Raw genomic sequence first — 26,474 nt, 5'->3', positions numbered from 1 at the left:
CAAAATATCCTTAATGAACTTCCTACCCTGTCATCAACTCCTTCCTCCTTGTGAAAGCTTCTTTCCCTAACGCAATTGTTCTCCTCATGTCCCTACTACTTTGACCATTTCGATCCAAAACACTCACAAGATTCGTAAACTGTTTCACCTGCTCTAGTTTTTGCCCTCTTATTTTAACGTTTTTGTTTTGTCTTTTTCTTCCTGCGTAATCTCTGTTTTATTTACATTTATTCTCATCCTATATTTATCGCACCCAATTCACTCAGAAATGCTTGCAACCTCTTGGCTGACTGACAAACTCAAGTTTTATCATAAGCAAACCTAGCTAATTTTATGAATTTCCCAACGACTCTCATACCTATCTCCAGATCTTCCCTTGTGTCAAACTTTCCTGTAATTTTTAAATGATAGATGAGTTCGCAACGAAATATTGTCAATATATTGTCCCTATTGAACCCTTTGGTAAACATTCAAGTCATCATGGTTGTGGCGATTGTTCTTTCTGAGATACTATAGCATCAATTTGAAAAAGGATACGTCCAATTAATTAAATATTTGATACCTCTGATGAGTGACGTTAAAATCATGATTCATCTTTCATTTGAAGAAATCAATACCATGTTGTAAACTAATACAGCTTTCATCCTCATTTGTCAGGAACATCTACATCTACATCTACATAATACCCCGCAAGCCGCCGCAAGGGCGTGTGGCGGGAACTTGTATGGAATTCCAACGTCTGGGGTGTGCGAAATACGTAATAATTCTTTTGTTTTCCATTAGCAGGTGCATTTTTCAGGTATACGGTAGTCCAGGGCGTGCAACCCCATGATAATAAGGTTCCAGTTGATGCCTAACCTTCACCCAAGCCGCGTGAATTTTTGGACACCAAGTCTTTCTGGGAATCCGCACACGGCAGGGAAAGGAATATACCCACTTACCCTAATGAGTAAATTTTACACGCTGTATCAGGCTTAGTACTAGTTGACCTCTATCATCACCTAACATACCAACCTTCGGGGTGATTTCCATTGTTTGGGAGTGTATCCGTATTATCCAATGCGCGTATTAAATGAACGTCCGCCAAGGGACGTATGAGAAGTCATTGCAAAGAAGCACCTCATCGAATTCCTAGGATTTCTTTCCGTATTATTTATTTAAAATGGAATTTAATGCTTTCTTTAAATATTAAGCATTTTCATATGAACAATGTTACTCCAAATAAATGTCGTGCCTAAAACGGTGGAGCACATTAGTACCGTGGGACAATTACATCAAAAAGTAAACTAAAGAGCATACACGCTAGTAAAAAAATAATGGTATAAAAAGGAAAATAACTGAATAAAGAAAAAATGTATGTCAAACAGCTGTATTTAAACTTTTTGGAAGAAAAAACCGGTATTTTCTCAGCCGATCGGTTCGAGAAATGGCATATAAGACCAACACAAGTTTTGAAACATGGAAAGAAGTTCAATTAAATGTATATTAGGAATTAAGTGGGGACGAGAGTTGAAAGAGAGATTTTACAAAATAAATATTTATAGTTACATGAAAATTTGTATATGAAATTGCCAGGAGCACGAAGACATCTGGTGAGGAGGCACCCTGGGGAAAACAGGTTAGACATACTCGTGAGTAGGTGACGTAAAAATATACTATCAAGATATTCAAAGATAAAAAAGGAATGATTCTAGATAAATCGGGATGGAAGTTTGAGGAACGAGAAGCCAAAAAGTTCGGCTATGCGCGAGAAACTGATTTTTCAAGATTTATTTTTAAGGTACCTAGTTATTACCTCTCTTGAAAGAAATCTTACATTTTCCCTAACAAAGAAAAACAAGAGTCGCCCTAGAGGGACTTAAAAAATGCAATGGGATCAATGTGGACGAAATGTTCTTCCGGGGACTTGGTCTGGTGGCACGATATGTCATCTCATTACAAATCGCATTATGCAAGCCATCCAATTGAAAATCGCCACACGGAGAAGTATTTTTCTTTCGGGAGAAAGGGTAATTGACCTAATCCCGGGGATTCTTTTTACCCGATACAAATATTCGGTTTACGATGTATTCGGTTTTATTCATGCAGTACAGATAGGTACTTATTAGTCAGAAATAAATGAAAATTACGTATCTGGTGAGTGATTTTTTCAATGACTTCATTTATTCAGACGATGTGGTAGTTCAGTAGGTAGAGCTTAAGGCTACCAAACGGAGGGTCCGGCTTTGATTCCGGATGGTGTCTCTGAGCACCTTCAACTTCGCCAAGCTGCGTTATTTTTCGAATACTTAATCTTTCTGGAAAGCCACAGGCGGTACTGTGTCCCCTAACCTGATATATGAATTTCATACGCCACTGGGCTTGGCATTTGGAGAACTCTACCCCAACTGATCGATCCAACCTCCGAGTTGGCCAAACAAACTTATACTAGTCGGGAGTGTATCTAAGAAACAAATGCGAAAAACAGAATCAACCACGGCAGATTTATTGAACTAATAATAGGGACATTTTTTATATATCACTTGTGCTGATCTCTTGGGGTTGAGGTCATATCAAAGGTTAATCAAACTTTGATAATATGGTAACACAAATGGATGCCCCAGTGAGAATCTACCACTCGTTCGCGAGGACGCTATTTATCATATTTTCGCTGTCGAACAGGTATTGGTGACACCTCTTGAACAGTAGCCGTTCTCGGGGAACATAGGTTCTGATAATGATGGGTGGTTCAGATGGCAAGCCATGAATGCCCTTATAGTACGTAATTTGGCAACATATGTGAGGAGTTAACGTCCGAAAACTGTGTAAAACAAAGATAGATAATGTGAGAAACCCCAGAATGTACATGGAGAGGACCAACAGTGTTTTCATGGAGTCGATAATTTACGAGAGCGCAATGACTACCAAAACGGCGGTTAACTAGGCCGTGCATTGATAAATGACATTTACAATAGATTACAGAGCAAGATTTACCGAGAAGTTAAGTCATTCATTATGAATACTAAATGTTTCTGCATGCCAAAAATGGAAATCGTGTATTACAAGGTAAAGAATAACATCGCGTAAAATATTAGAACTTCGTTAGTTTTTAAGTAAAATATGAATTAATAATTTAAGAAAGATTAGTATTTATAACCTAACTTTACCAGAAATTTACATCTGAAATTATATTGTTGAAGCGGTTTTCTTATGCCTATTACGCATTAGTAAAGAGGCCTAATTAAGTATAATTATAAGGGCAGGTTGATGAATAATTACCATAGTTAAAATCGAGAGGGAAACGTTTATTACCCTGAAGAACTTACAATGGCTTTTCGAGGTCATTATAACAAAATCAGCTGACATAAAAATTAAGTTAATCTTCCCTGGGAGGTATGTTATCCTTCCTTATATAAAAGAAATTTTCACTTAGTAATTTTTATTTTTAAAACCTCCACCCAAATATTCCTCTATTTATACCAGACTTAAGCTAGTGGAGACGCAGAACCAAGATATTGCCTTCGAATTGATACAAAATTAGTTGTACGGGATAAGTTAATAACCAGGATATCAAAAACAAAGTGGGAAATCTGTAATAAATTATTGTGTACATCGCTCATTTCAACGTCAATTTATATATTTATTAGCGTATTTTTGCTTTAAATACTAAGGCTGCTACCAATTGATTAAAAAAATTCGTGCGCCCCAATTGACTTTCCACCACACCAAATCTGCACTAACATTTAGACACCATTGTTGAACACATGGAGCATCACGCCTTCGCTGAGATGGTTCCTGCGACTCAGCGTGGGCGCGACTAGATCTCTCGGGAATCCATCAATTAACGAGGCAGAGAGGACGGTGATTTTGCCCGCCCGGGAGTGGGACCCCCGAGAGTTTCCCGGTGTGCACGGCCTAGGGACTGAATGGGCAGTTTATGATGCGCTCCAGAGTTTGGACCCAACTCGTGAATATATTTTTTCTTCCTACTTCAAGCGTCGCTCGCCGGTGTCGAGGGTTTTGAAAGCGGTATTTCGAGGGCGTTGGAGAAGGCCCAGCGTGACCGGAGAGGGAGAAGACGAATTGGCGGGGAAGGGGGGGTAGCGGAAGCAGAAGAAGCCAAGTGCCTCTCGGCCACAGCCCTGGCGGTGGCCGATGGGGCGAGTGGAGTGTCGCGGTCAGCAGGGAGAGAGCGTTTCGGAGCACGAGGGGGGACACGCGAGGGAAGTGGGAGTGGAAGTTGAGGGAGGGAATGCAAGTGAAGGGCCACGCCCGGGAGCTAACAAAGCGACGCTAAGGAAGACGGAAGGCCCAACCATCCCAAATATCATCTATGACATTGAAAAAACGATTGAGTGGCTGAATATTTCACATAAAATCATAACTGACAGAAATGACTAAAGTTTTATTTTACCACTGGGATCAACAAATAATGTAAGGCTGCTTGTAAATATGATATTTATTGCATCAAATATAAGAGGGTCTATTCTGAGGTCGGAAAGTTTTCAGGTCTGTGAAATTTCAGAAAATTTCAGAAAAAATGTCTTGTATCTTTGTTAGGTCGGAAACTTTTCAGACCATCTCGTGAAACTATAAATGAATTCACGGATCCTACAACCTTCATTGATATAGTTGTGAATTAAAGCGTGAGCTAGAGCTTTTCCATAGGAATAGGATTGATCACAGAGGAAAGACAAAATTAATTTGCACATTGAAATATTAATTTTTCATGGTTAATTCAAAACACCAAATTATTCTAATTTTCGAAACAATAAATTGGTGAAAACAAAACTAAGAAAAAATTGGTTATTCGCAATTTTTTTCATAGCAATGAGTACCGTTCACATGCCGCAGCATATACAGTTTAGTGCATTTAAAATAACTGCTAGGAAAGGAAAGTAAAATAAATCATATTGTGCAACCAATTCTTTCAACATTGGAGCAAATGAACGAAATAAGCTCGGGACGTTAGAATGAAAATATATATTACAGCCGTCTCACACTGATAATTACATAGAGAAGGAATAGATATTAAATAAAATGCCTCAAAAATAGTGAAATAGCAGATAAATATATTTTTATTACCAATGTGTTTAATTTTAAACTTTTCTAGACATTTAAATTACCCAACTATTTTCAAAAATAACGGCGAAATTGTATATATATTCACTACGGTCAATCCTTTGGGTAATCTGATTTTATGTCGTCCACTTAAATTAATAACATGTGATAAGACTGAATATAAAGTTTGCTTTTTATTTTTTCTCTCTAAACATCTACTTATGCTCACAAAGTCTACCTATAATTAAGAGAGATTCATATTTAATGAAATAGCACCGAAAAAATGACGTAATCAGAGAGAGTAATATTTGAAAAATTTATTTCGAATTTTTGTGCAAGCATTGCCTGTTAATAAAAACATACTCTCTTCTTAGCCTGTGTACTAGTACGATTTATTGCTCTTTGGTAAAATAAGCGTTGAAATTGAAACTTTATATATTAGATTTTGCAGCATGAAGGGGGAGAGATAAAGAGATAAAAAAAGGGTACCACAAATGTCACATAGGAATACCGTAATCTCAAAGTAGCAATTGTACCTTCGAGAAAACAAAATAAAAAATTCCGTCATTCAATGAAAGAAGCATTTCAAACAAGTAAGAGTGTCAGTGGCTGAATAACATTTCCTGTTACAAGAGATTTTCTTAAATTTGACTCAAATATTTTCAGCAAAATTACAAACATTATACATTTACGCCTGCTGAAATAATTCATTTCACAAACGTATTTTACCCCATCTAACCCGTTTCGACAGATTTGTTTTTCCATGAACAAGTAAGTAGAAAATTCTTCTAAGGGTAGGCGTGATGTGATTATATTTCAAACGACTGCTTGGAAGCTTCTTTTCGTCGCTTACATTTGGAAGCCTTTTACTCTTACGGAATCCTTTCTTTGAAGCCCGCTCATTGGCCATGAAAATAACACTTCACTGCCGTCCGACTATTGGCAGACGCTCCCTTTGATTGGGCACGTAACACCAAGATCGAGAACCATGAATGAGATCCATTAATCCTCAGCCAAGAGACACAAACCTACTCTTCGATGTCTAGGTACCTCAAGTAGACGCGGTGATATCTTGCTATCTCCTTGCGCTTGATGCCGTATTCACCAACATCTTGAGATCGGCACTTAAACCCCATTCCTTCGATGAAACTCAGCAACATCATATCGTGCGGCAGGAGAAGGTAAAATAAAGATGTTACACGAGCAAATAAACATTTCTGATGATGGAAGCCTTCCTTCCACACAAAAGAATTTCATGCGTCTCTGCAAAACTTTCCTTTTGAAAAATATGAACATTTAGACTTCGTCACGATAGGTTTCCCTCGAAAACAAAATTAGAGGGGTTGCAATGCTAACACTTAGAGATTCAAGCCATTTATACAGAAAAATTAATAATAGAAACGAATCTTGGTTTTCCCTTTCAGTTTTCTCCCCTTAATTGTTTTCACACAACCCCAGAAAAAAACCCAGCATTTCATTAAAGCGTCGGCAAATAGTTTCGGAACACAGTGTTGGACAATAAATAAAAGCTTACAAATACAGCTACTATACACAAAAATAAATAACCAAAACTTCGTCATCATCGGAATTTAAATCATTGACAAAAATATTTTTTCTGGCTTGAATCACCCGTAAGTCTCAAGGGCCCGCGAGAGAATCTGCCTCGCGTGGCGGGAGGTCTTTTTTAGAAGACAGAATTATCCCGTCTCCCCTCCCATACTGCGACGACGATGAAATCCGCTCCAATAATTCCCCGCGCTGTGACTCCAGCGAGACCGAAGGAAACCCTGCACGCTTGTCTCCCCCCACGGTCACGTGCAAACTTATAGCACGCCGAGGATTAACTGGCGCCCCTAGTAATGTCCGGCCGGGTGGGGTTACGGGGGTGACGGGAACCGCCCAACAGAGAAGACGTGCCCTCTTCCCTTTGCCCCTCTCTCTCCCCTCTCCTGCATTGTTTAGTCCTGGTTGGAGTGGGGAGAGATAGGACGGTTCATGATGATTCGAGCCGCGTCGAACGCGGCTCATTTGCCCGTCAGGAAGTGTGTGACTAGCGTGCGTCGGTGATGTGTTAGTTGAGGGTACGATCGAGTCTGCCGCCGAGGATGATGCCGTGGAGTTCCGCTAGAGAGCACTTGACCGTTATCGGAGGTCATCTCGTCGGATCGTCGAAGGGGCAACGGGGAGACTGCACATTTTCTGTCGCCCTTTCATCTTGAGTGTGCCATCCTCTTTTTTTTCGGCACAATCCCGAGTTTCAGTGATTCAATGTCAGGGGAGGCTGGTGGACCGAGTTGGCAGCCCTCCCCCTGACCATCGGGCAGAAATTTTGTCGTGTGAAATACCTAGACGAAAGGTCAGAAAAGTTGAATACGAAAGGCTCTTGAAGAAAACACTCGAGGCTTCTTTCGGGTAAGACTCGGAATTGTCTTAAATTCGTAGTGTGAGAAAAATATTCATCACGGAGCATGAGGTAGAAAATTCCGTGCCGTCTGTCACCTTGGACAATATATTTCGGAAGCATCCAGCCCTACCACGACCCCTGGCTGCCATTCGAGGAATACCGAAGGCTGCAAAAAGTGTTGGTGTCCCTTTTTTTGACTTACTTCATTGACCAATAAAGGGATTACTTTTCCCAGCGTGTAGCGTTCTGTGCCCACACTTACTTGGCACAATGCGGACTTCTGGGATGACCCCAGCCGCAAGGCAGCTTGCGGTTGCGGCGCTGGTCTCTGCTCTCGTCCTGGTGTCCGCTACCTCGGGCATCTCTCCCTCCGTCGCGCCACTGGTCTCCTCTAGTAACACGGAACCGTCGAGCAAAGGTCCTGGAGTCACCACCTCCCGAGCCGACGGTTCACCGATCACTGAAGGAGTCTTTCGAAACGTCGCGGTCCCTCCCCCACAGACGCCCGACGATGGCTCAGAGAACCCCGCGAATGCCCGTAAGGACTACGGGACTACGCGGAATCCGCGATCCCCCGCAATCGCTCACCAAGGCCCCGCAATCGCTTTCAAAGGCCCCGCAATCGCTTTCAAAGACCCCGCAAGCGCCCGCAAGGAATACGAGTCCCTCGATGACCACGAGGTCATATCCAGCCAGCGCGTGGCCGAGACGGAGACTACGCCGGCGACTCCACTGGCGGAAAATCAGCACGGAATGCCGCCAGAGTTGCCGACCCCTGCTCCCCGTCTCACTTACGACAGCCCCATTTTCACGGAAGGTTGGTTAAACGGGAGATATAGAGAGGATTTACAAGAATGCATTGCCATTTCCAGCAGGGCCGAAGTCCATTAACCCGTCCTACTATAGCTGTGAGAGTGAGAGATATATTACGCCGTTGATCGATAATAGGGAGAGCCAACAATTGGAGATTGTGGTATTTTAGAGGTTCATTTAATTCATTTACTATCTAAAATCAAGAATCGAACGTGTTTATCACGATACTAGCGGATATGGCCGGCTTTACCGGACCAATTTATCCGTTCAGCTGTAACTGGATATAATTGGTACCGGAAACATTTTTTGTACGCGTGGTTGCATTAGTGGTCGCATTGTGTACGTAAAATTTTAATTATTCTTATTAAAAAAATTGCTATTATTTTTATAAAACTTAATTCTGAAATAATTCTATGGTCACAAACATAAATGTATGTAAATTGATCATTATTACAGCACAGATTTATATAGTGTATAATTTGATTGCAGCAAAGTTTTTTGTGCAACATTCGTATTTATGCCATTTTTCTTTAGAATTCAACCCTTAAAGAAATAATCATCTATTTATATAATTCATGAAATATAGTAATTTCGGTGGCAATTTACCGAAAAAATATGTACTTGTAATGTCAACTTTTAGAGAAAAAATCCGAGATTATCGAATTTTGAAGCAGCTGTTTACAACGCATTAAGCATCTGCCGAGTTGCCGGGATGAATCATAACATACGTTTTTGAAGTTTATAATAACTAGATAAAGATTGATATTGTTAAAAAAATGTGGACTTTCTATAATTTGAATATCATTTTAATTGGGGAAAGTTTATCGTAGAATGATTCGATGCATCTGGTCTGCATCAGCTATTGCCGTACTACGTTGATTTTGGCTTTGCAGGGTTTATATAGACTTTTTTGTCGACACACACAGTTCTCTTGTGCGCAAATCCTTCACTGGCTAAAACGAAGATTTATGATTATAATTGTGTATTGGATATGAGTCTTGCCTCTGTGATGTCGTCACACGGCAAATTTTCTTACAGTTCACGATATGATATCATCTTTATCACAAAATTCGACCGTTCAAATGGCGAAAATTCAATTTTAAGACGCTTCGGGTGTAAGTTCAGTTTCCTAAATTAAAAATAAGTTACATTATTCAACCTCATATTTGAAAAATAAAACAAAGTGCAGGGGACATATGCGTTTCTCTTTCGCTAACCCGATATTGAATATCTTGCGATTAATGTGAATCCGCCTCAGAATAACAATAAAGAATTGAACAAAGCATTCTAAAAATCTATGATAGGACACATAATCTGGGATTAGAGGCCTAGAAGAAAAAAATATCAACGTTAGCTTAAACATACTTCGAATATATTAATTGCAGGATTTTGCTAGAATCATCGAGGAAATATTCAAATTCTGTACGACAGATCACGTTAAAAAGTTTTAAAATATAAATTGAAAGCTGTACTCAACTGAAATAAAAGATTGAAAAATTATGATAATTTTCCTATGACAAAGGAAGAACAGCAAGTATTTGTTTTCCCCGAACAATGTAACTCAAGCAAAGGCAGAAAATACATTTAAAATATTTAAAGCTACGTGTATACGATTTTAAGTTCATTGCTTCTTTTTTTCCAAGATTGGTGGCCAACGACAGACATTGTGGTGACTTTCTGGGAATTTTATAGATGCGGATGAATTTACATATGAAAAAAGAAAATTACGGAATGAAATGAGGGAAAATTCAGGAGAGTGATGTGTCAATAGTAATGATCAACTCATTAAGAAAAGAGCCCTCCAAGGGACTTCAAAACATTATGTGGCATGTGAAGAACTGTGTTTTAAATTTCGTAGTGTTGGTTTCATTAAAGGTACTCCTGAAAGAGGATTGAAAAAGTGGTCAAAATCTGAGGATTGAATTATGTTCGAATTGAATCAGAGGGAATGCTTCCGAACTAAATGTTTGACATCTAAATCTCTCTACTTGTCAAATTACAAAGAAACTGCGGGAGATGCCGCAACAGTAACTTTTAACGGAGTCATCCGCTAATGTGCATTTCAATGTAACAATTTCAGAGTGTAAAAATCCCAGTGAAGGCGAATGATTTTTACACTCTGAAATTGTTGCATTGAATTTTTGCATTCTCTATTTGTAGTTACCGCACGGAAAGCTATTAGTGGTTTGAAAGAATGGCTAAAAACTACTATTAAATACCATAATCGTTTTAAAGTGGAGAAGAAGATGCACAAATTTGGGTGCAAAAACTTACTACATAACGATAACTTACTGTTCCAAGAATCGAAACTTCGTACATACCATGTATATTCACTTCTAATTTTGTAAATAGGTTTATGATCTTTCAGAAAATTTAAGGCCGTGCTACAATCGAAATAAATGAAAAAATTAAAGATAACTCTTAATATTCTACACCAATTTAAGACAATTTTCGAAGGTCAATTGATCTTTACGATCTTCACGCGTACAGGACATTCCAGAGTCCGCCTACCAAGGAGCCTTTGAGTCGTGGAAAAACCACAGGTAAAAGTGCCTCGACGCTCAAGGGATGTACTTCGAAGATTTTCGAGGCATTGTAGCAATATCTAAAATCCAGTTCTCCGGACATGTTTGCGATACTTTTTGTACAAACCACGTATATTAATTTTCTACCAGTTTCCCTCAAGTCTTCACGGTTATTTGTAACTCTTATTTTCGTTGCACTTATTCTCCAATCGTTGTAGGAGAATTTTTAAAAAGGGACTTGAGGAAGTGATTTCTTCATCAGTTTGTCAACTGGCAATAGCAGCAACGGCGTTATATCTGAACAAACAGTTTCCTCATTCTATTGTTTTAATTATTTCACCGGCTTATGTACGAGGATATAACAGCTTGTAATATTTTGCACTTTTTTTCTTTTGTTGGTGAGTTTCAACATATTCTGTAATTTTCCAAAATGACTAATCATGAAGAAACGTAACAAGTGCAACACCGTAGGTATATATTCGTATTTAACCGATTACGATAAATAGTTCTAACTGTAGATGTAAAGGTAGAACTTAGCACGTGGAGCATTCAGCTACCAACCGTATTTGTATCTGGATACTCAAACCTAAACCCGATCCGTTAACACCCTCCCATTTTAGCGAAATTAGCCTTCTTCCTTCTCAGAAACCTCATAACATCTGTTTGTCTCATTCCATACTTATCACACATTGCCTGAATAGCTCACCAATGACTGTACCCCCTAACCTGACTGGTAACGAAAGCTTGTTCATCCGTGAACCTAATTGGTTTAATTTCAGACTTTCATTCCCATCTTCAGTTCTTCACATGCCTCTTTAACAAATTTCTCCACATATGCATTGAAAATCACGGATAAGAATAAACATCCCTGACTTATCCCTCTTCCTAGCACGGCCCATTCTGACCCTCCATCCACCACACGCATCTGAGCAGTTTAAGACATAAAAAGTTATGGATATATCCTATGAAAGCTTATGACTCCAATCTATTCCTATCTTATGCAATATGTTCACTAACTCTACCCAATTTCCAGTAACAAAAGCTTTCTCGAAATTTAATGAACTTAAAATGCATCTTGATTTTACCCAATGCTCATTTGTATCAGTAATTTCATTACTACTAAATCTTCACGCATTCCGCTTCCCTTCCTGAACACAAGCTGATCATTTCCTAGGTAAGTTTTCCTCCTTTATTGAACCTCCTAAGCTATCTTAGCTACATATGAAATCAAAATTATTGTTTGATAGTCCTCACACATGACTGCCTTTCCGCTAAGATAGGAACTAACACTAATCTGATAACATCTTCCATTCAAATAGTTCCTCTATATATTCTGTCTAATTCTCCTAGACCCTGAAATTTTCCAGTCCTTTTTCTATATGCTGTTTCTTTTGTTTCGCTTGTGGCTCTATATATATTTTTTATGCTTCCCTTTTTCCTCTATTTTACTCGTCTCCCCGTCCTCGCTCATTGTACCCTTTTTTTCGACGGTTCGATACTATATTTCATTTTTTCATCTGTATTCCTTGGTTTATCCTCTTGAATCTGATTTTATATTTCATAAGTACCTAATTACGATCTGAATGAGCAACCGCTCATTGGAAACTGCGAATTAATTACGCTGTTCCTAAATTTCGTCTAACCATAAATCACCGCCCATTTCATATCTATTTGAATCCTCAGGTATTTTCCATGAGCTAATACCTACGTCTACTGTGGTGTTTAAACCAAGGGTTCGTTATCATTAAACTATATTTCCTGCAAAACCGTTAATATATCCAAGATACTCGATTGCGTTTTTGAAAGAGAACACTGATCAAAAATGAACCATCCAAGTTTATTCAGTTTCTGATATATTCAGTTAATGCACAAGATTTCTTGAACTTGAAAATCTAGAGAAAAAATTAACCGTGTGAAAGGTGATTAAGACATTACTGATAATTTTCAATTGTTCGCCACCACGGAGCTTAAGATTAAGAATTGGGTCACTTCGATTCATAAAATATTGGATTCGTAAGTTCATTCTAATTGTAATTTTTTGAACCAATTTGAAGAAAATCAATTTTTCAAATCGCAAATCTTGAGTAATGCCCTCTTTCTCCCTCCACCCCTTTTCCTCGGCAGATAGAGAAATTTATAACGCGAGCACCAGACGAGGAGATCACAGATCTATGGACTTGGAAGACGAGAGATCGGTCGAGATGAACTTGGAGAGAGCCCTCGGTCCGGCGGGTCGAGACCGGGGCGGCGGAGGAAGGCCGGGAGTGCCGGCCGTGGGAGCGGGGGACTCTATGAAGACGGACTTGGAATTCCCGTCCCCCCCCATCGGTCCCGTTTCCAGTGCGGGACGCCTGAGATTCCCCCGTGTGCCGCAAGGCGAACCCTTCCGCATCAACTCTCTGGGGCTCTCTGAGGGCCTTTTCGTGTTCAGCTACATCGGGGACTTCCTCTCCTGGATCCAACCGAACGAGTTCCCGGCCGGTGAGGCTCAAATTTTTCTCAAGTATGTTTACGGCACGTGGCAATCTCAACCCTGCGGCATCCCCTGAGTTTTGTCCCCTATTCCATCAGCAGGCGTATGCGTGCCGTATTCATGTTAATAGGGAGGGCTAAGGATGTTATCGGCCATAACCAGCTTACTGGACTTGCTTTGACGCACAGAAATTGGAACGTCGAGTGTGATAGACGTCTAGATTTTGTTCTGTAAATACCTTTACCACATGATTGAATGAACAAAATACTGAGGTCATCTAACATTATTATCTTGAACCGCGTCCAATGTGTCCCCCTAATCGAAAGTTTAGATCCACCCGTTATTCTAATTCCACATTTTCACTAGCCGTTGCAATGTGTGTGTGTGTGCGCGCATTGCAATTTTACTCCATATTAAGACCCAAGAATTGTTTTACTACAGCGGTTAAGGTACAGATAATAACTGCATTATTAATATAAAGGAAGTTCCAAAAGTTCTAGTAGGGCCTTAATTACCACACCCTGTGTGAATGAATTTTACAGTATTATGTCATTCTCAAGTTCCAGAACGAATGACTACTTCGGAAATCTAGCCATGTAACAACTGCTATAAAATAACATTAACTCTTCACATCCAAGAGACAGTAGCGTTTGATTAAAGAACTTACATTATTAATAAAATCAACCAAATATTCCTGCCAGGAAAGAACCGACTCACATGAAAGAATTAAATATTAAATTTCTAAATAAAATAAATCCATGGCTAAAATTGAAAATATTCCACTGAAAAATAACATATAGCTTTCATCTTCAGGAAGTTTTCCGTTAAATAAAGTTGCCATATTTAGTCAAACTTTCGAAATACTTTGAATAATTGTTGTTTTTATTTGTCCAGTGTAAATTTCCTCAGTCTCTTTTCAACGAACACACCGACGTGATACTGAGAGTATCGTAGATTCTTCACAGTTTACCAATATAGAATTCTTGGGATTATTGTGTTTAACTAAGATAATTTTATCTCATATTTAGGCATTAAATTACACTACTACAAATAAGTTCCCGAGGGCTTCGGGAGAGAGGGAGGATATGAAAGAGATTCCACGAATGAAACGAAACTCTTGACTTCTATGAGCACTTTTGAAGCAAGTCTCGTAAACTATGGATTCGGTTACCCAGAGATAGTTAGCATACTGGAGAAGTATACCCTACTCAAAGGGAAATCTCTCAATCTTTTACTTATGATGATAGCAAGATGCAAAAGATAAAAACCAAATGAAATAATTACAAACGGGACAAACAATTACCATTCTAATATGTTTTATAAATTAAACAGTCAAACAGAATATATTTGAACAGTCAAAATACCTTAACTTCATAACAATTGTTCACTCTTTCTACCAAAATTGCAGTAGAGTATAATGCACTTTGGTTTTAAAAAATCCAAAAGCTGGGACTAAATTACCATAAAAGAAAAAATCTTCGAATATGAGTATGCACGCAAAATACCCGCAGCAAAATTTCCGACTCTATGACCGTAACATTATCTTTACCATGACAATTTGTCTGATTAATTGAGATCGTGATCTTGAAAAAGACATCGAATTTGACGCCCTAATATCGAAATATTTCTCTCCAGTAAGATATTATGAAAATGCCAATGCCACTATGAATATACCAACTTGTATGAAGATTGAGTACATTGGATTTTTCCGTCCTTGGCTCATATCTTTTTTCACAAAACAAGTCGAAAATAACCTGAGAGGACGGTGCCATTTTAAAAACTCCACATCAAATATGTTAAGACTATGCTCGGGAAGAAAACGAATTCGAGTACTCTTATAAGTGGCTGGTAAAATTGTAGACGGTGAAGCCATTGCAAAGGGGTACACATCCAGCTGTGAAGAGTTATCCTTAAGACCCTAAGTGTAAAACAAGACGACTGATAATACGATAAAAAAGACATCACAAACTACAATCCGTCAACAATCCTGCAACTTGCAATATTTCATTTAAATTCATGTAGTTATTATCTATTCCTTGAAAAACAATTTGGTGAAATTGGTTACGAATTTATTAAGGCACACGCAGGCATCTGAGTCTACAGGCAGAGAGGTTCTCGACTGAACTAAACAATTCTAAATGATAAGGAGCAGGAATTTTGGCCAAATAGAAATATAATTTATGGGATGGATTTGTAATTTTTTCTTGATAGGGTTCATTTTTTTCTCCCTTCCGCCCTAGTTTCCCGCTACCTGTGGTGCATTCGTTCGGTAATCATTCTTTGCTTGATAAAGATTATCTTAGCATCGAAACGGCGTCACATCTCCCTCTTTCCTCTCTCATTTCCATTTTTCTTCGAGCCCTCCTTAAATGCCTGTTGTCTCTAAATACCCACCCTTACCTTCCGTGATACACCACAACCCTACCCCGGTGTCTGCCCGCTGTCTCGGGCCGCTCGGACATAGCGCAAGCACCACGAACATCCAGCTGGTCCTGTCGGTGCCAATAGTCGAGGGATTTCCAGTAAGCGATCGAGCCCTGTGTGTCATCATTTCCCAGTTAATTCCAGACTCTTCCCTAATCCCACTCCTCGTCACTCCTCACTTCAATGTACTCTTCGGTTCAATATCTTCGGCGATTTAAAACTTCTCAAATAAATCACAAGACGTTCCATTTTGCAAATAAAGAGTGGAAACTGTAGAAAATCTTACTATTAAGATGACTACCCATTCCATGTAATAATAAAATTAATTATTTCTTGGTAAATGATCGGTGGAGACATTTATTTTGATTAGTCAATGAACAATTATTATAGGGTATTTCAGAGGTAATAACAATTCTATTATTGTTAAACCTTTTAAATTAATAATTCAAGCTGATATTTTTATTCTTATGAATTTAATGTTCTTTTTCGGAATTAGAATAAGGATGTGACTGAAATAAAAATTTTTAACTCAAAATATCTGTTAGTTAATATTTATACCTGTGCGTTTATTTTAAGAATATTGTGGTGCTCTGAAATGAGCGATGCAATTATGAATGCATGAAAATTAAGTTCATTTTATATTAATTAGAAATTCATAATAATTTATAAAAGAATCTGATGCTTTAAAAAAAGTTTCTACATGCATACGTTGAGTATTTTTGTTTGTTTGCAATCAGCATGCATTGAATCTATTTGAAATTTTACCTGTATGCAAATATTCTTCAAACTCTTATGAATATGCTTTGTTAAGAGGGATGCACTCATTTCATCTTTTATATTTTTTCCGGCCAATTCAAAAACTCGTCCGTGCAACACAGAGTTGGTGCGCGATGCCATGCATCACAAAGTGTCGGTGACAAGCGTCATCACACAGGTAAGGCACAAAAAAGTTGAACATCTAGATTAAGTCACCTTAGAAACCATAAAATTGTCCACTTTTTTATTTGCTTATTTTAATTTTTTCTCAATTTCCGAGGATTGCCCTCAGTAATCCTCATTAAAATCAATAATGGGGGGAAAATATATAAGATGAGCGGGTTGGCCTATTATTAAATATCCTGAAATAATTGACTCTGTTGCCTTCAGATTTTATTCTTTTTTACTCCTGCTCTCGCCAGTTTAATTTTCCTATAATTAATATAATAATTTAGCCCATACCTTATAATTCATTAACTATTCTACATATGGTTTAATGAATAATTCATCAAAAAAGCTATTTTAAAAGCACGAGCGAAAAAAACCCATGAAACTAAATTTTTGATAAATTTTCTCCAAAAGATACCTCTCGATATTGCAGTCATAGAAGCCATTTTATTAAACAAGCCAAGAGGTAAAATTAATTCTGGCCATTATTTTGAAGGTTCTAAATTTATATGAGGCGGCAGAATTCCCAATAAAACTTCAAAACATTATCTTTGGCCTAATGAAATCCTCAACAAAATAAACAATCCTACAAACGAAAGAAAACTGGTACATTCAGAGTAAACAATCAATAGCAAAAAAATTCTGTAAAATTGTACACGATTTCTTCCCATGCTCGTACATTAAGGCACCTCTTACTCACGTGGAAACCGGATAAGACCGGCATCATTGTTCCGCTTACATATTACGATATATCGTATCAACATCCTACGCACGTGTAAACATGATTTCTAGGTATGGTCAGAAGTTTGATCAGTAAAAAAAGGCTACGGATGAAGTTCTGCCAACACTGTTTCATCCGTGACAGCCAACACCCTTAAACCCCTCTTCACTCCAACTCCCCACTCCCACGTCTCAGTTTTCCCTTCTTCCTCCCACTCATCTTCCCCCCTGCTTCTTCCTTCCTTTTCGGGCCAAAGTTCTCGGACACTTGGAAGGATCCGACTTCGTCCCCTTCCCTGCCACCCCATCCCTTTTCCCCCACTCCCCACTTCTCTCCCCCATCTCTCTAACGCAAACTCTCCGAGAGACCCAATGAAAATATCCTTCGTTCCTTCACCACGTTCCCGCCTCCTTACTCTTGTTTCCCTCCTTCCTCACGCCCTTCTTCGGTAGTTCCAGTAAGCACCTACCATCACATTTTCGCGAACTCCCCTCACTTAATTTACTCTACGACATATCATACTAGTACTACTCTACACTTTTTGTTCAGTACCCGCTCGTTCGGGGTGGCCATCATGTCATTCCCTTCACTTTAAGCCGAGCAAATCCGTTTGGCGAGAGTTCCTGAAATTCGTATCGAATTCTTTAAACCCGAATCTCTTCACGTTAAGGCTTAGACGCTTCCCGGCACACTACCTCTACGGTTTGTTGGAATGGATTCTATGATTAATTAATGCAATCCATTCAGCATTCCTCGATGCCTATAATAATTACACTCTTAGTATCGAGAAATATTTTGCCTTTTTAAGCCGATGTCAACATATAACCGAATGATAGTGGCGTTAAAAAATAAGTTGAGGTTCACTCAGGGTTGGTGATTTAGCGTACAGGTAGCAAAAATTGAAAAAATCTGCTTAACGTGTGGGCTACAGAGGTCACCTTGCTCGAAATCTTTCTCGTATTGCTTAATTTGTCCTGGGATTTTCATTCGCTCAATTATCTTTTTACTTTCGCCTTTTGATTCATCCGTAATTTAGGAATTCCTCGACTTTCCCTCGAATCCCCTAGCTCTTGAAAATATGCGTTAAACACTAAAATAATTTCTGCTTGTCTCTCGGAAGTTGCGCTGAGTGTGCGCCATTTGAATTATAAATTAATGTTAAATGTAAGATGCCCGGCCGCAGCAAACTCTCTACTCTCGTCGGCAAGTCAACCGCTCCGTTATCTACATCTCTACCTCTACTCATGTTCGGTCGCGCTGGACTGAATGACTCGTCATTGAAGCTTTCTAGACCAATGTCGTTATAACACAAATGTTAGCTCGAGCAATATTTTTTCCTATAAAATAAATAAATACGCGTGAGCCCGTATGAAGAACCGTCGCAAGAGCAGATTCGCTTCCGGCCATAGCAGCACGCCCGCGGCGATAAATAACCTAACATCTTGCATAAATAAATATCCTAACGCCTCGCATTTTTCGTCTTATTCCATTTCACCGGGATCACCGCGGGAATGGCTCATTTAGGGACGAAGATTAACTCAAAGACGAAGATTAGTAGTTCAAAGGTTCAAATGAATAAATACAAAATGGGTTGCTCCATTTAACTGTTTATCCTTCCTATTGCTTCAATACGGTGGACGAGGATTGTGAGGGTGGTTAGGATGTAGGCGGGAGGTGGGGGTGGATCTGGGGGGAGAAGATCTAGGGGGCTAAGGGGTGAGAGACTATTTCCTTCCGATACCAAAAAACGCCCTCCATTCCCATCTTCAAAGCCAACTCTAATGCACGTATACCATGGTGCATGTAAACATAATAATCACTCGTTAGTGAGTCCGAGTACCGGTTAGCTCGAACAAATAATATCTCAACGCGAGCAAATAGGTAGGTCTATCAACTCTAATTGTAAGGGACCAAGAATTTCCCTTTTCGCACTAATAACATTCAAAATTCGTTTTAGCATATTTTTCCACGGCTACTTCATTTTAGTGCTTCTGGAATCTTAGGCCAGGTTTTATAATGTCTCGTTAATCCTAAGGTTAATTTCAATTCCCGTTTAAGGCCAAAACTCAATTTTATGACCATAAGCAGAGTTCAAAATCAGCCGTTACAGAGCTCACAGAGGATACTAATACGGTTACAATGCTCACTTTCACTAATGAGAAATCTGGTGTTTATAAAATTAGAATTGTTGGTTATCTCCTAATTAAGTTAACGTTCACATTAACTAATGATGGTATCCAACAAAGCAATTTAAAAACAAATCTAAATGTTGGGTGAATTCTTCTCGGGTCTTCCACCGGGTCAATGGCTCCATAGCTGCCGACGTTTCGATTCCCGACTCGGTCATCGTCATCAGGGCTGATTGCCGTTCCGCCTTTTTGACCCGAGAAGAATTCACCCAACTAATACGCCGGGAAAGCACCAGATCTTTCAAATCTAAATGTTATTCGAATAACTCCAGTGTGAGCTCCAACCGAGTTCTTATGACGAGTTTCAGCTAAAACATCTTGACTACGATGTGCTATGACGCATTAATGTAAAAATATTGTCACCGCAATTTTTTATGATGATCAAGATGGTTTTGATCCATTCTAATTCGTGATGACGAAGGTTTACGACCCTTGAACATAATGGCTCCATGTCTACTGGCCCGAAAGGCTGCCTGGAAGAAAATGCCTCCGAATACTATCGGTAGAGTAAAAATGTCCATACCCTTCGGTATAGATTGTTCTTTTAACTGTAAGCACTGTAAATTCTTCTCGAAGCCTTTTTTATATTTTTTTAAATTTCTATTTTATTTTTTATTGTTTATTTACATATTAAATTATTTATTATTGTACACGTATATAGATAGAGAGATATAAGCGCCATATCCATGCCAGGAGACGAATAATTCAAGACTGAAAAACTCCCACGTGCCATTATACTCTTGACCTCTGCAAAAAGAGAGAAACGGTAAAATGTTTCGCGATTGACTGTCGTTTAGCGCTCTCGTCCCCTTTACGGATTCTTCCCTCCGTGGCAACTTCCTTCCTTCATGTGACCTTTTGTTGTTTCCTCACTCTTCCATTTTCCCTCTTTCGACCCCTCGAGATGTAATAACAGGGCGGGAATTTGGATCGGGTCCGGCTCCAAGGAGCAGCCATGAAGTGGCCTTTATTCGAGTTTGCCGGCCTCGTATAATGTGGGCGACTCGCCACTGGTCGACTGCTCCAAGAATAAGGTTGGCGGAGGGAGAGAGAAGGAAACAGGCGAGACCGGGATCAAGTTGGCATTCCGTAGCAGGAGTTGGAGGGAATCAAGGAGGAGAGGAGTGGGAGACTCCCCAGGGGAAGGAGGACCCTAGGGCATCCGAGGTGGTTGCCTCCGTCCATCCCCCCCTGCCGATCTCCTTTCTCATGGCTCATACGAAAGTTCCAACCTCGAAAAGAGGGGGATTTCATTTTCTCGGTAAATGGGACATAATCATTGTCCACAATTCACATGTCCACGTGACCGCATCAGTTTTCAAAGGCGATCAAGGGTAAATATTTCCCGGTTCACCTTATGATATTTTCCGTATGGTGAGAGGCCCTTATTTCGATTCCATTCTATTCTCACGAGTATTTTTTTAAATATTCGGCTCGAACTCCCTCGAGATATTCTTACAATTTTGGTGAACAAGTATACAGTTGGAAAATGCTAAAGGAAATGTTGAAACCTCATTGTACACTCTCATGGGTGGAAGTCATTTCGCACCATACTAGATATTTTCTAAGAAAAAGTACTAACTTGGCAAGAATTCAAAACCGGATCAGCCGTAAAATATATTTTCAATCATAGAGAGTTTCAAGAAGCACAAAAAAGTTATTAGCGTTCACTTAAGTACATTGGAATCGATGAACGACGATCAAGAAGACGGAATCTTAGGACTGTTTGAGTCCCAGCGTAACTGTAAACAATTGTGATAGGGGAAATTTTTCCGACAAGAAACACTAATAATTGCATCAAAATCCCGGACCAGAATGTTACCAAACAGCTTTACTTTAGCAGTAAATCTTTATTTAGTGCCAACATGACTCTTTAGGATGAGAAGTTTCTTCAGCATCACAGTTTTTAATAATAACAAGATACTTGTTTATGGACACAGGAGAATTTTAACGATTTGGTGAATTCCGCCAATGTTGACAGGCAATTCGTTTTGTAATAAACCATATATATTACTGTTGCCTATCCTCCTTTATTATACTGACGGAAATAATTTTTAATCTATAGAGAAAAGTAGGTTCGGAAATAAGATAAAAACATTTCTTGTAAAGGGTTGTCAAAACTGTTTGCAATAATGAAGTATTACGAGTAACTATGCGAGAAAATCAAGCTTGATTGCCAGCGAAGTCACGATACGTTGAGAGCAAACCAGTGCAAGACTTTCCGAAAGGTTCAAATTAAAAATCTCCTAATTTGGAGGGAAATATTAGGACTAAAATATTTTTATCAGACAAATTACATTACCTAAAGAAAACAAAAAAGTCGTTTCTCTGATCGCAGTAAACACGAGATTAAATGCACAAAAACGCCTAATAGTAACATTAGCATATTTACTCTGACTACTCTACATAACATTTCCCAATGAGTTCCCAAATGCAAGATATTTAATAATTAAATGCTAGTGCGCAAAAAACTGCTGCTACACTCCCAGGTAGTAATTCGCAGGGCATTGTGTAAAAACATCTCTAAACAATGTGAATGATGATGGTGAAAAGTTATCTCTTACCTTTTACAGTCGCTCAACGTAGAAGCGGGATTCATTGCCTGCTTGGCAATAGGGTCACTGCTGGCCATCAGCGGCCCTCTCTTCTTGTTGACCAGCGCTTGCTTCCGCCTGGCCGGGAAGTACAAGAGAGGCGAGGGCGGCGGGGGATCCGACGGAGGGGACGCCGGAGATGTCGCCATGCTCGAGGACATACCAAACTGTTTCAACTGTCGCCGCAGAACCGTGGTTTTCTTCGTCCAACTCATCTTGTTGCTGACGCTGTAAGACAAAACGCGAGCATCTTGACCACAAAAAGAAGCCTATGTCGCATTCAACCCTCGCTTCATTAAGTTATTTTAATTCTGCATTTATAAAATTTCAATTCTCAAGTATTAACGTAGGTCTACGGTCATAATAATAAAGCTCGGAAGCTAAATATTGTTACCAAACGGAAAAATAAATGTATTATCATTTTTATAGCATTACATTACTTGATATAAATATAAAATTATTATGAATTTGCAAATATTAGAGCCAATTATTTTTAAAATAAATAAAAATTAACTATAAAATTACACTACCCTAGATATAAGTGTTCGTGATTATTAATCATTCATGAAAAGCCTTATGTAAAAACGAATTTCTCAAATTGATGGTGGGTACTACCGTTGATAACGACGTCGATGGCGGAAAAATCCAGCATCATCCATGGTCAGCCCTAATTTCAAATTGCGCCATCGTTCTAAGCACACTACATCGCATTCATCATGAAATTTGCTCATTCATTTCATTCAACCCATTTTTCAAATGGTGAGATCGGATAGAATCAAGAGGGATTTTCATTCAGGTAGACCTCGAATTCGGTTCCTGAAAATACTAAATTTCATAATATTCTCTGCATTATATGAAACCTATTGATCAAAGATAGCGTCGTTAATGACTATTATATAAAGTCACTTTCTCTAAGTAAAAACCTATTTTCACTATATTTTCATTAACCATAGCGTTATTATGCGGAGAGAACTAACATTCTTACTAATATAAATAAATATCATTTACCTTCCAAATTCGCGATAAGTGTGTCCTCCTTGGTCATTATTGTAACATACCCTGCCACACGCTTTACGGCATCTTGACGGCTGACAGGTAGACATAGACCAATGATGTAGTACCTCCGCGGTAGATTGCCGCTTCTTATTCTTACGCTGATTCACACGTGTTTAAGTTGAATTATAAATTAAATGTTATCCAGGCCTGTACGTATCATAATTTCGTCAAGTGCAGATAATTTTAACAATTTTATTGTTGAATTTAGTTTAAAATCTCATTACTTTATGTACCTACTAATGTTCAAAAAATAAATCAAATGAACGAAGTAATTTCTGGGTGGACTAGAATTTTCCTAACTCTGCCAGCAATCCCGGATAAAATATGCTGTGCATCATTGATAAGGCTGTATGTATCTCTCCTGAGTGTGAAATTAAATTGTTGGTCCTGTTCTCGCATACCGTTGCTTTACTCTTTTATTTCAGAGCAGATATTAAAATCAGCCAAACAAAATCTTTTACATTCCCATAAATGATGTGGCAATGGCCAAAACAAGTCCAATTTATTATCGTTAAAACCTTGAATGCTACAGCGAGAACAATACGCATTTCAATTTCTCTAGTGCAAACTCAAGTAAATTTCCTCCCATTCTATTCTCAAGTGTTATGACCTAATCTCTCATCCGTGAAGTGCTACGATTATTTTTCTATCTCCCCCGAACCTCTTTGGATTATATTAATAATTTTTGCCTTATTGCTTATTCTTGGTAGATTTTTCCTTGCTTATCCTCTACCAATTATTCTGCCTTCTTGCATAGCGCGTCCATTTTCCCATATCTCCTACACATCTCCATATTATAACACTACTCTTTCAACAACATTGTCCGTGTCTTATTCGTTTTTTATCTAATTTTATCATTTAATTGAGGAAGCTCTTCTCCTCGTTTATTAACGCCCATTCTTTCATTTCCTTCTCCCTCACATGCTATGAACAATCTCCCTTGTAATACACGTTTTCCTTATCATTTTCTTTTCGTTGTTTCTGTTGTTTCCTCTGCGGTAAGTCTAGTGATTCACGCTCCCTTTCCTCTACATTTTCAATCCTTCTTCACCCTGAATTTCAAAAAGAAATTCTTGGTATTCTTTTTTTTTCAAAACAATGTGAACCTTTACCTGCAAGTGCCAATTTTATTTCCCCTTTTAATACTTTTGTATCTCAATTTACATTTTCGATCAATAATTTTAATTTACTAAATTTGTATCCTTAAGATGTACTTGATTTTTCTTAAGAAAAAAGAGAACGGACCGAGAGCTAGTGAAAAGATATTATTTCTCTGTTGGAATGCATTTGAAACTGATCTACTTCTAAATAATACTACCACTCTTGATTTGTTTAGAATTGGGTTGGCAGCGATGTTCGTCACAAATGAGCAACTTTCGTACGCCGTTGACCGCACGCCAACTGTGTTCCAAGCCGCCCTCGCCGATGCAGACACCTTTCTACGGAACACTCAGCGCCAATTGCAGTACCTCATCACGAATTCTATGGATGTCGCGGTTGATGCAGTTTCAATGGACCTTGACAGTAAGTGAGTCTCACTTTATAGCCACCTTTAACAAAACGCCACTTTTCTTCCTCTGACTTACTTGTGAGTAGGCTCTCTATTGTTTCGATACAAGTCGAAAAAATGGTCGGATGAATTTTAGATAGTGTGGATATATGAAAAATTAGTGCAATCATATCTTGGATAATAAGATTACTTTTCATGAAGTAACGTCAGACGTAATGTTTTCCCACGAGTTTTTAAAATTTTATTTCTGGGGTGTGGTTTCCAAACTCAACGTATTTTCGCCTCAATCCCGTTATTATTACTCTTCTAACACCATGACGAGGTTAAAACTGATCATGCGATAGTAATTGTTCAGATTTAGCGTTAAAAATATGCAATTAGACGCTCTCAAAGTGACACAATCATTTCTCCTCCTTGACGTGACTTTAACATTTACAAATCGAATCGTAGCAAAACCAAAACATGAGCTTTAAAATATAAATATTCCCCACCTCAGAGACGCATAACTGTTTTCATCTCAAAAATAAATTGAGAAAAGGTATATTTTCCCTGCAATAACACAAATTAAATACCTAGATGAATCATTACTACATCAAAATGTCGATGTCGTAAAATGGTGGTAATCGTTAGAAAAGTCTGAAAATTGGAATGAAATAATCATTGGATACCGAAGCAGTCTATTCACTCAAATGTCAGGTAAATGTGCCTTAATAACTTGTTCGGAAATTTTGACTTCAACATGGATTTGGATTTATTTCAGATATAGAAAATCTGGTTGGGAGGCCGATTCAACGAGAGTTAGCATCGGAAACAGGAGTTGACGTCGCACTTGATGCATTGGTTGACGTTAGCACAGGTATGTTGGCAGAAATACTGGATCAAATTACTTGTTCTCAACTAATTATTTTAAACTTAATGAATTTAATTGTTGATTGATAAGGATAACTGGTACAGAAATATATCTTCATTATTTTAAAACTGTCAAATGAGCTTTGCTAATTAATGTTATCTTCTCATTTTGAATATTTATTAGAGATGACGCTAAATTTTATATGTAAAGTTACTGGCGTCAATCAAAAGTTTAATTTTCGTTCGCTGGTTTCCGCGGCGATGAGTAGGTGATTTCCACATTTTTCGGGCTGCGTCCGCGTACGTCGTTTAAATCCACAACAGTTTCGCCAGCTATCCTGCTGGCGTCCTCAGGTCAAGGATGAAAACTGTTGTGGATTTAAACGACATACGCGGACGCAGCCCGAAAAATGTGGAAATCAAAAGTTTAATTGTTGTCAAAATCTGCAATAAAAATCATTTTAATCTTTCAATCATCAGTTTTAAACATTATCAGATTAATCTGGTGAATTCAAGCAGATGCAGCTAAAGTAAGCTGTAAATATATCTGATTGGCAAATTGATTATGTTATCTTCCTGGGCACTTCTCTTGTGGCACTTATGGGAAAACAATTGTATCTATGCTTGATTTTTTGGCTACACCAATGAATAAAATCTTTAACCTAAGTTTGAACTCACAATGCCAAGGCTTATTGTAGGGACGGCAAAGGTTAATGCGGTCGTGTAATCAACCCCAGAGAATCAAACATATTTTGTCTGGTGTCGAGGTAAATCCTACCCGGATGAAATGAATTAAAATGAATACTTCACACTGATTAAGAGAAAAATTGTGAATTATTTGATGGAAAAAATGAATAGGTGCCAAATGCGTGACAGTCATACAGACTCTGTACAGTCTCATCATGCTATAACAGCATTAAGTAGATGATATGCGACGAAATTTTTATGATAC

At 38.6% G+C, this 26,474-nt stretch overlaps 1 protein-coding gene across 1 annotated transcript in view; it reads left to right on the top strand.

Annotated features, from left to right (window-relative positions):
• Window positions 1-7,022: 7,022 nt before the first annotated feature.
• LOC139689603 (prominin-1-A-like) overlaps window positions 7,023-26,474 on the top strand; it is a 42,938-nt gene continuing 23,486 nt past the window's right edge. Inside the window, exons 1-6 of the mRNA XM_071586769.1 lie at window positions 7,023-8,261; window positions 12,907-13,263; window positions 16,558-16,613; window positions 22,087-22,337; window positions 24,500-24,687; window positions 25,434-25,529. Coding sequence (XP_071442870.1) covers window positions 7,715-8,261; window positions 12,907-13,263; window positions 16,558-16,613; window positions 22,087-22,337; window positions 24,500-24,687; window positions 25,434-25,529 — 1,495 coding nt within the window. The 5' untranslated portion in view covers window positions 7,023-7,714. The remainder of the gene's footprint in view (window positions 8,262-12,906; window positions 13,264-16,557; window positions 16,614-22,086; window positions 22,338-24,499; window positions 24,688-25,433; window positions 25,530-26,474) is intronic.

This window comes from Hetaerina americana, unplaced genomic scaffold (assembly GCF_022747635.1).
Source record: "Hetaerina americana unplaced genomic scaffold, ioHetAmer1.1.p SCAF_26, whole genome shotgun sequence".
NCBI lineage: Eukaryota > Metazoa > Arthropoda > Insecta > Odonata > Calopterygidae > Hetaerina > Hetaerina americana.
Note: the sequence above shows the minus strand (reverse complement) of the source record. Positions and strands in the feature narration are given on the sequence as shown.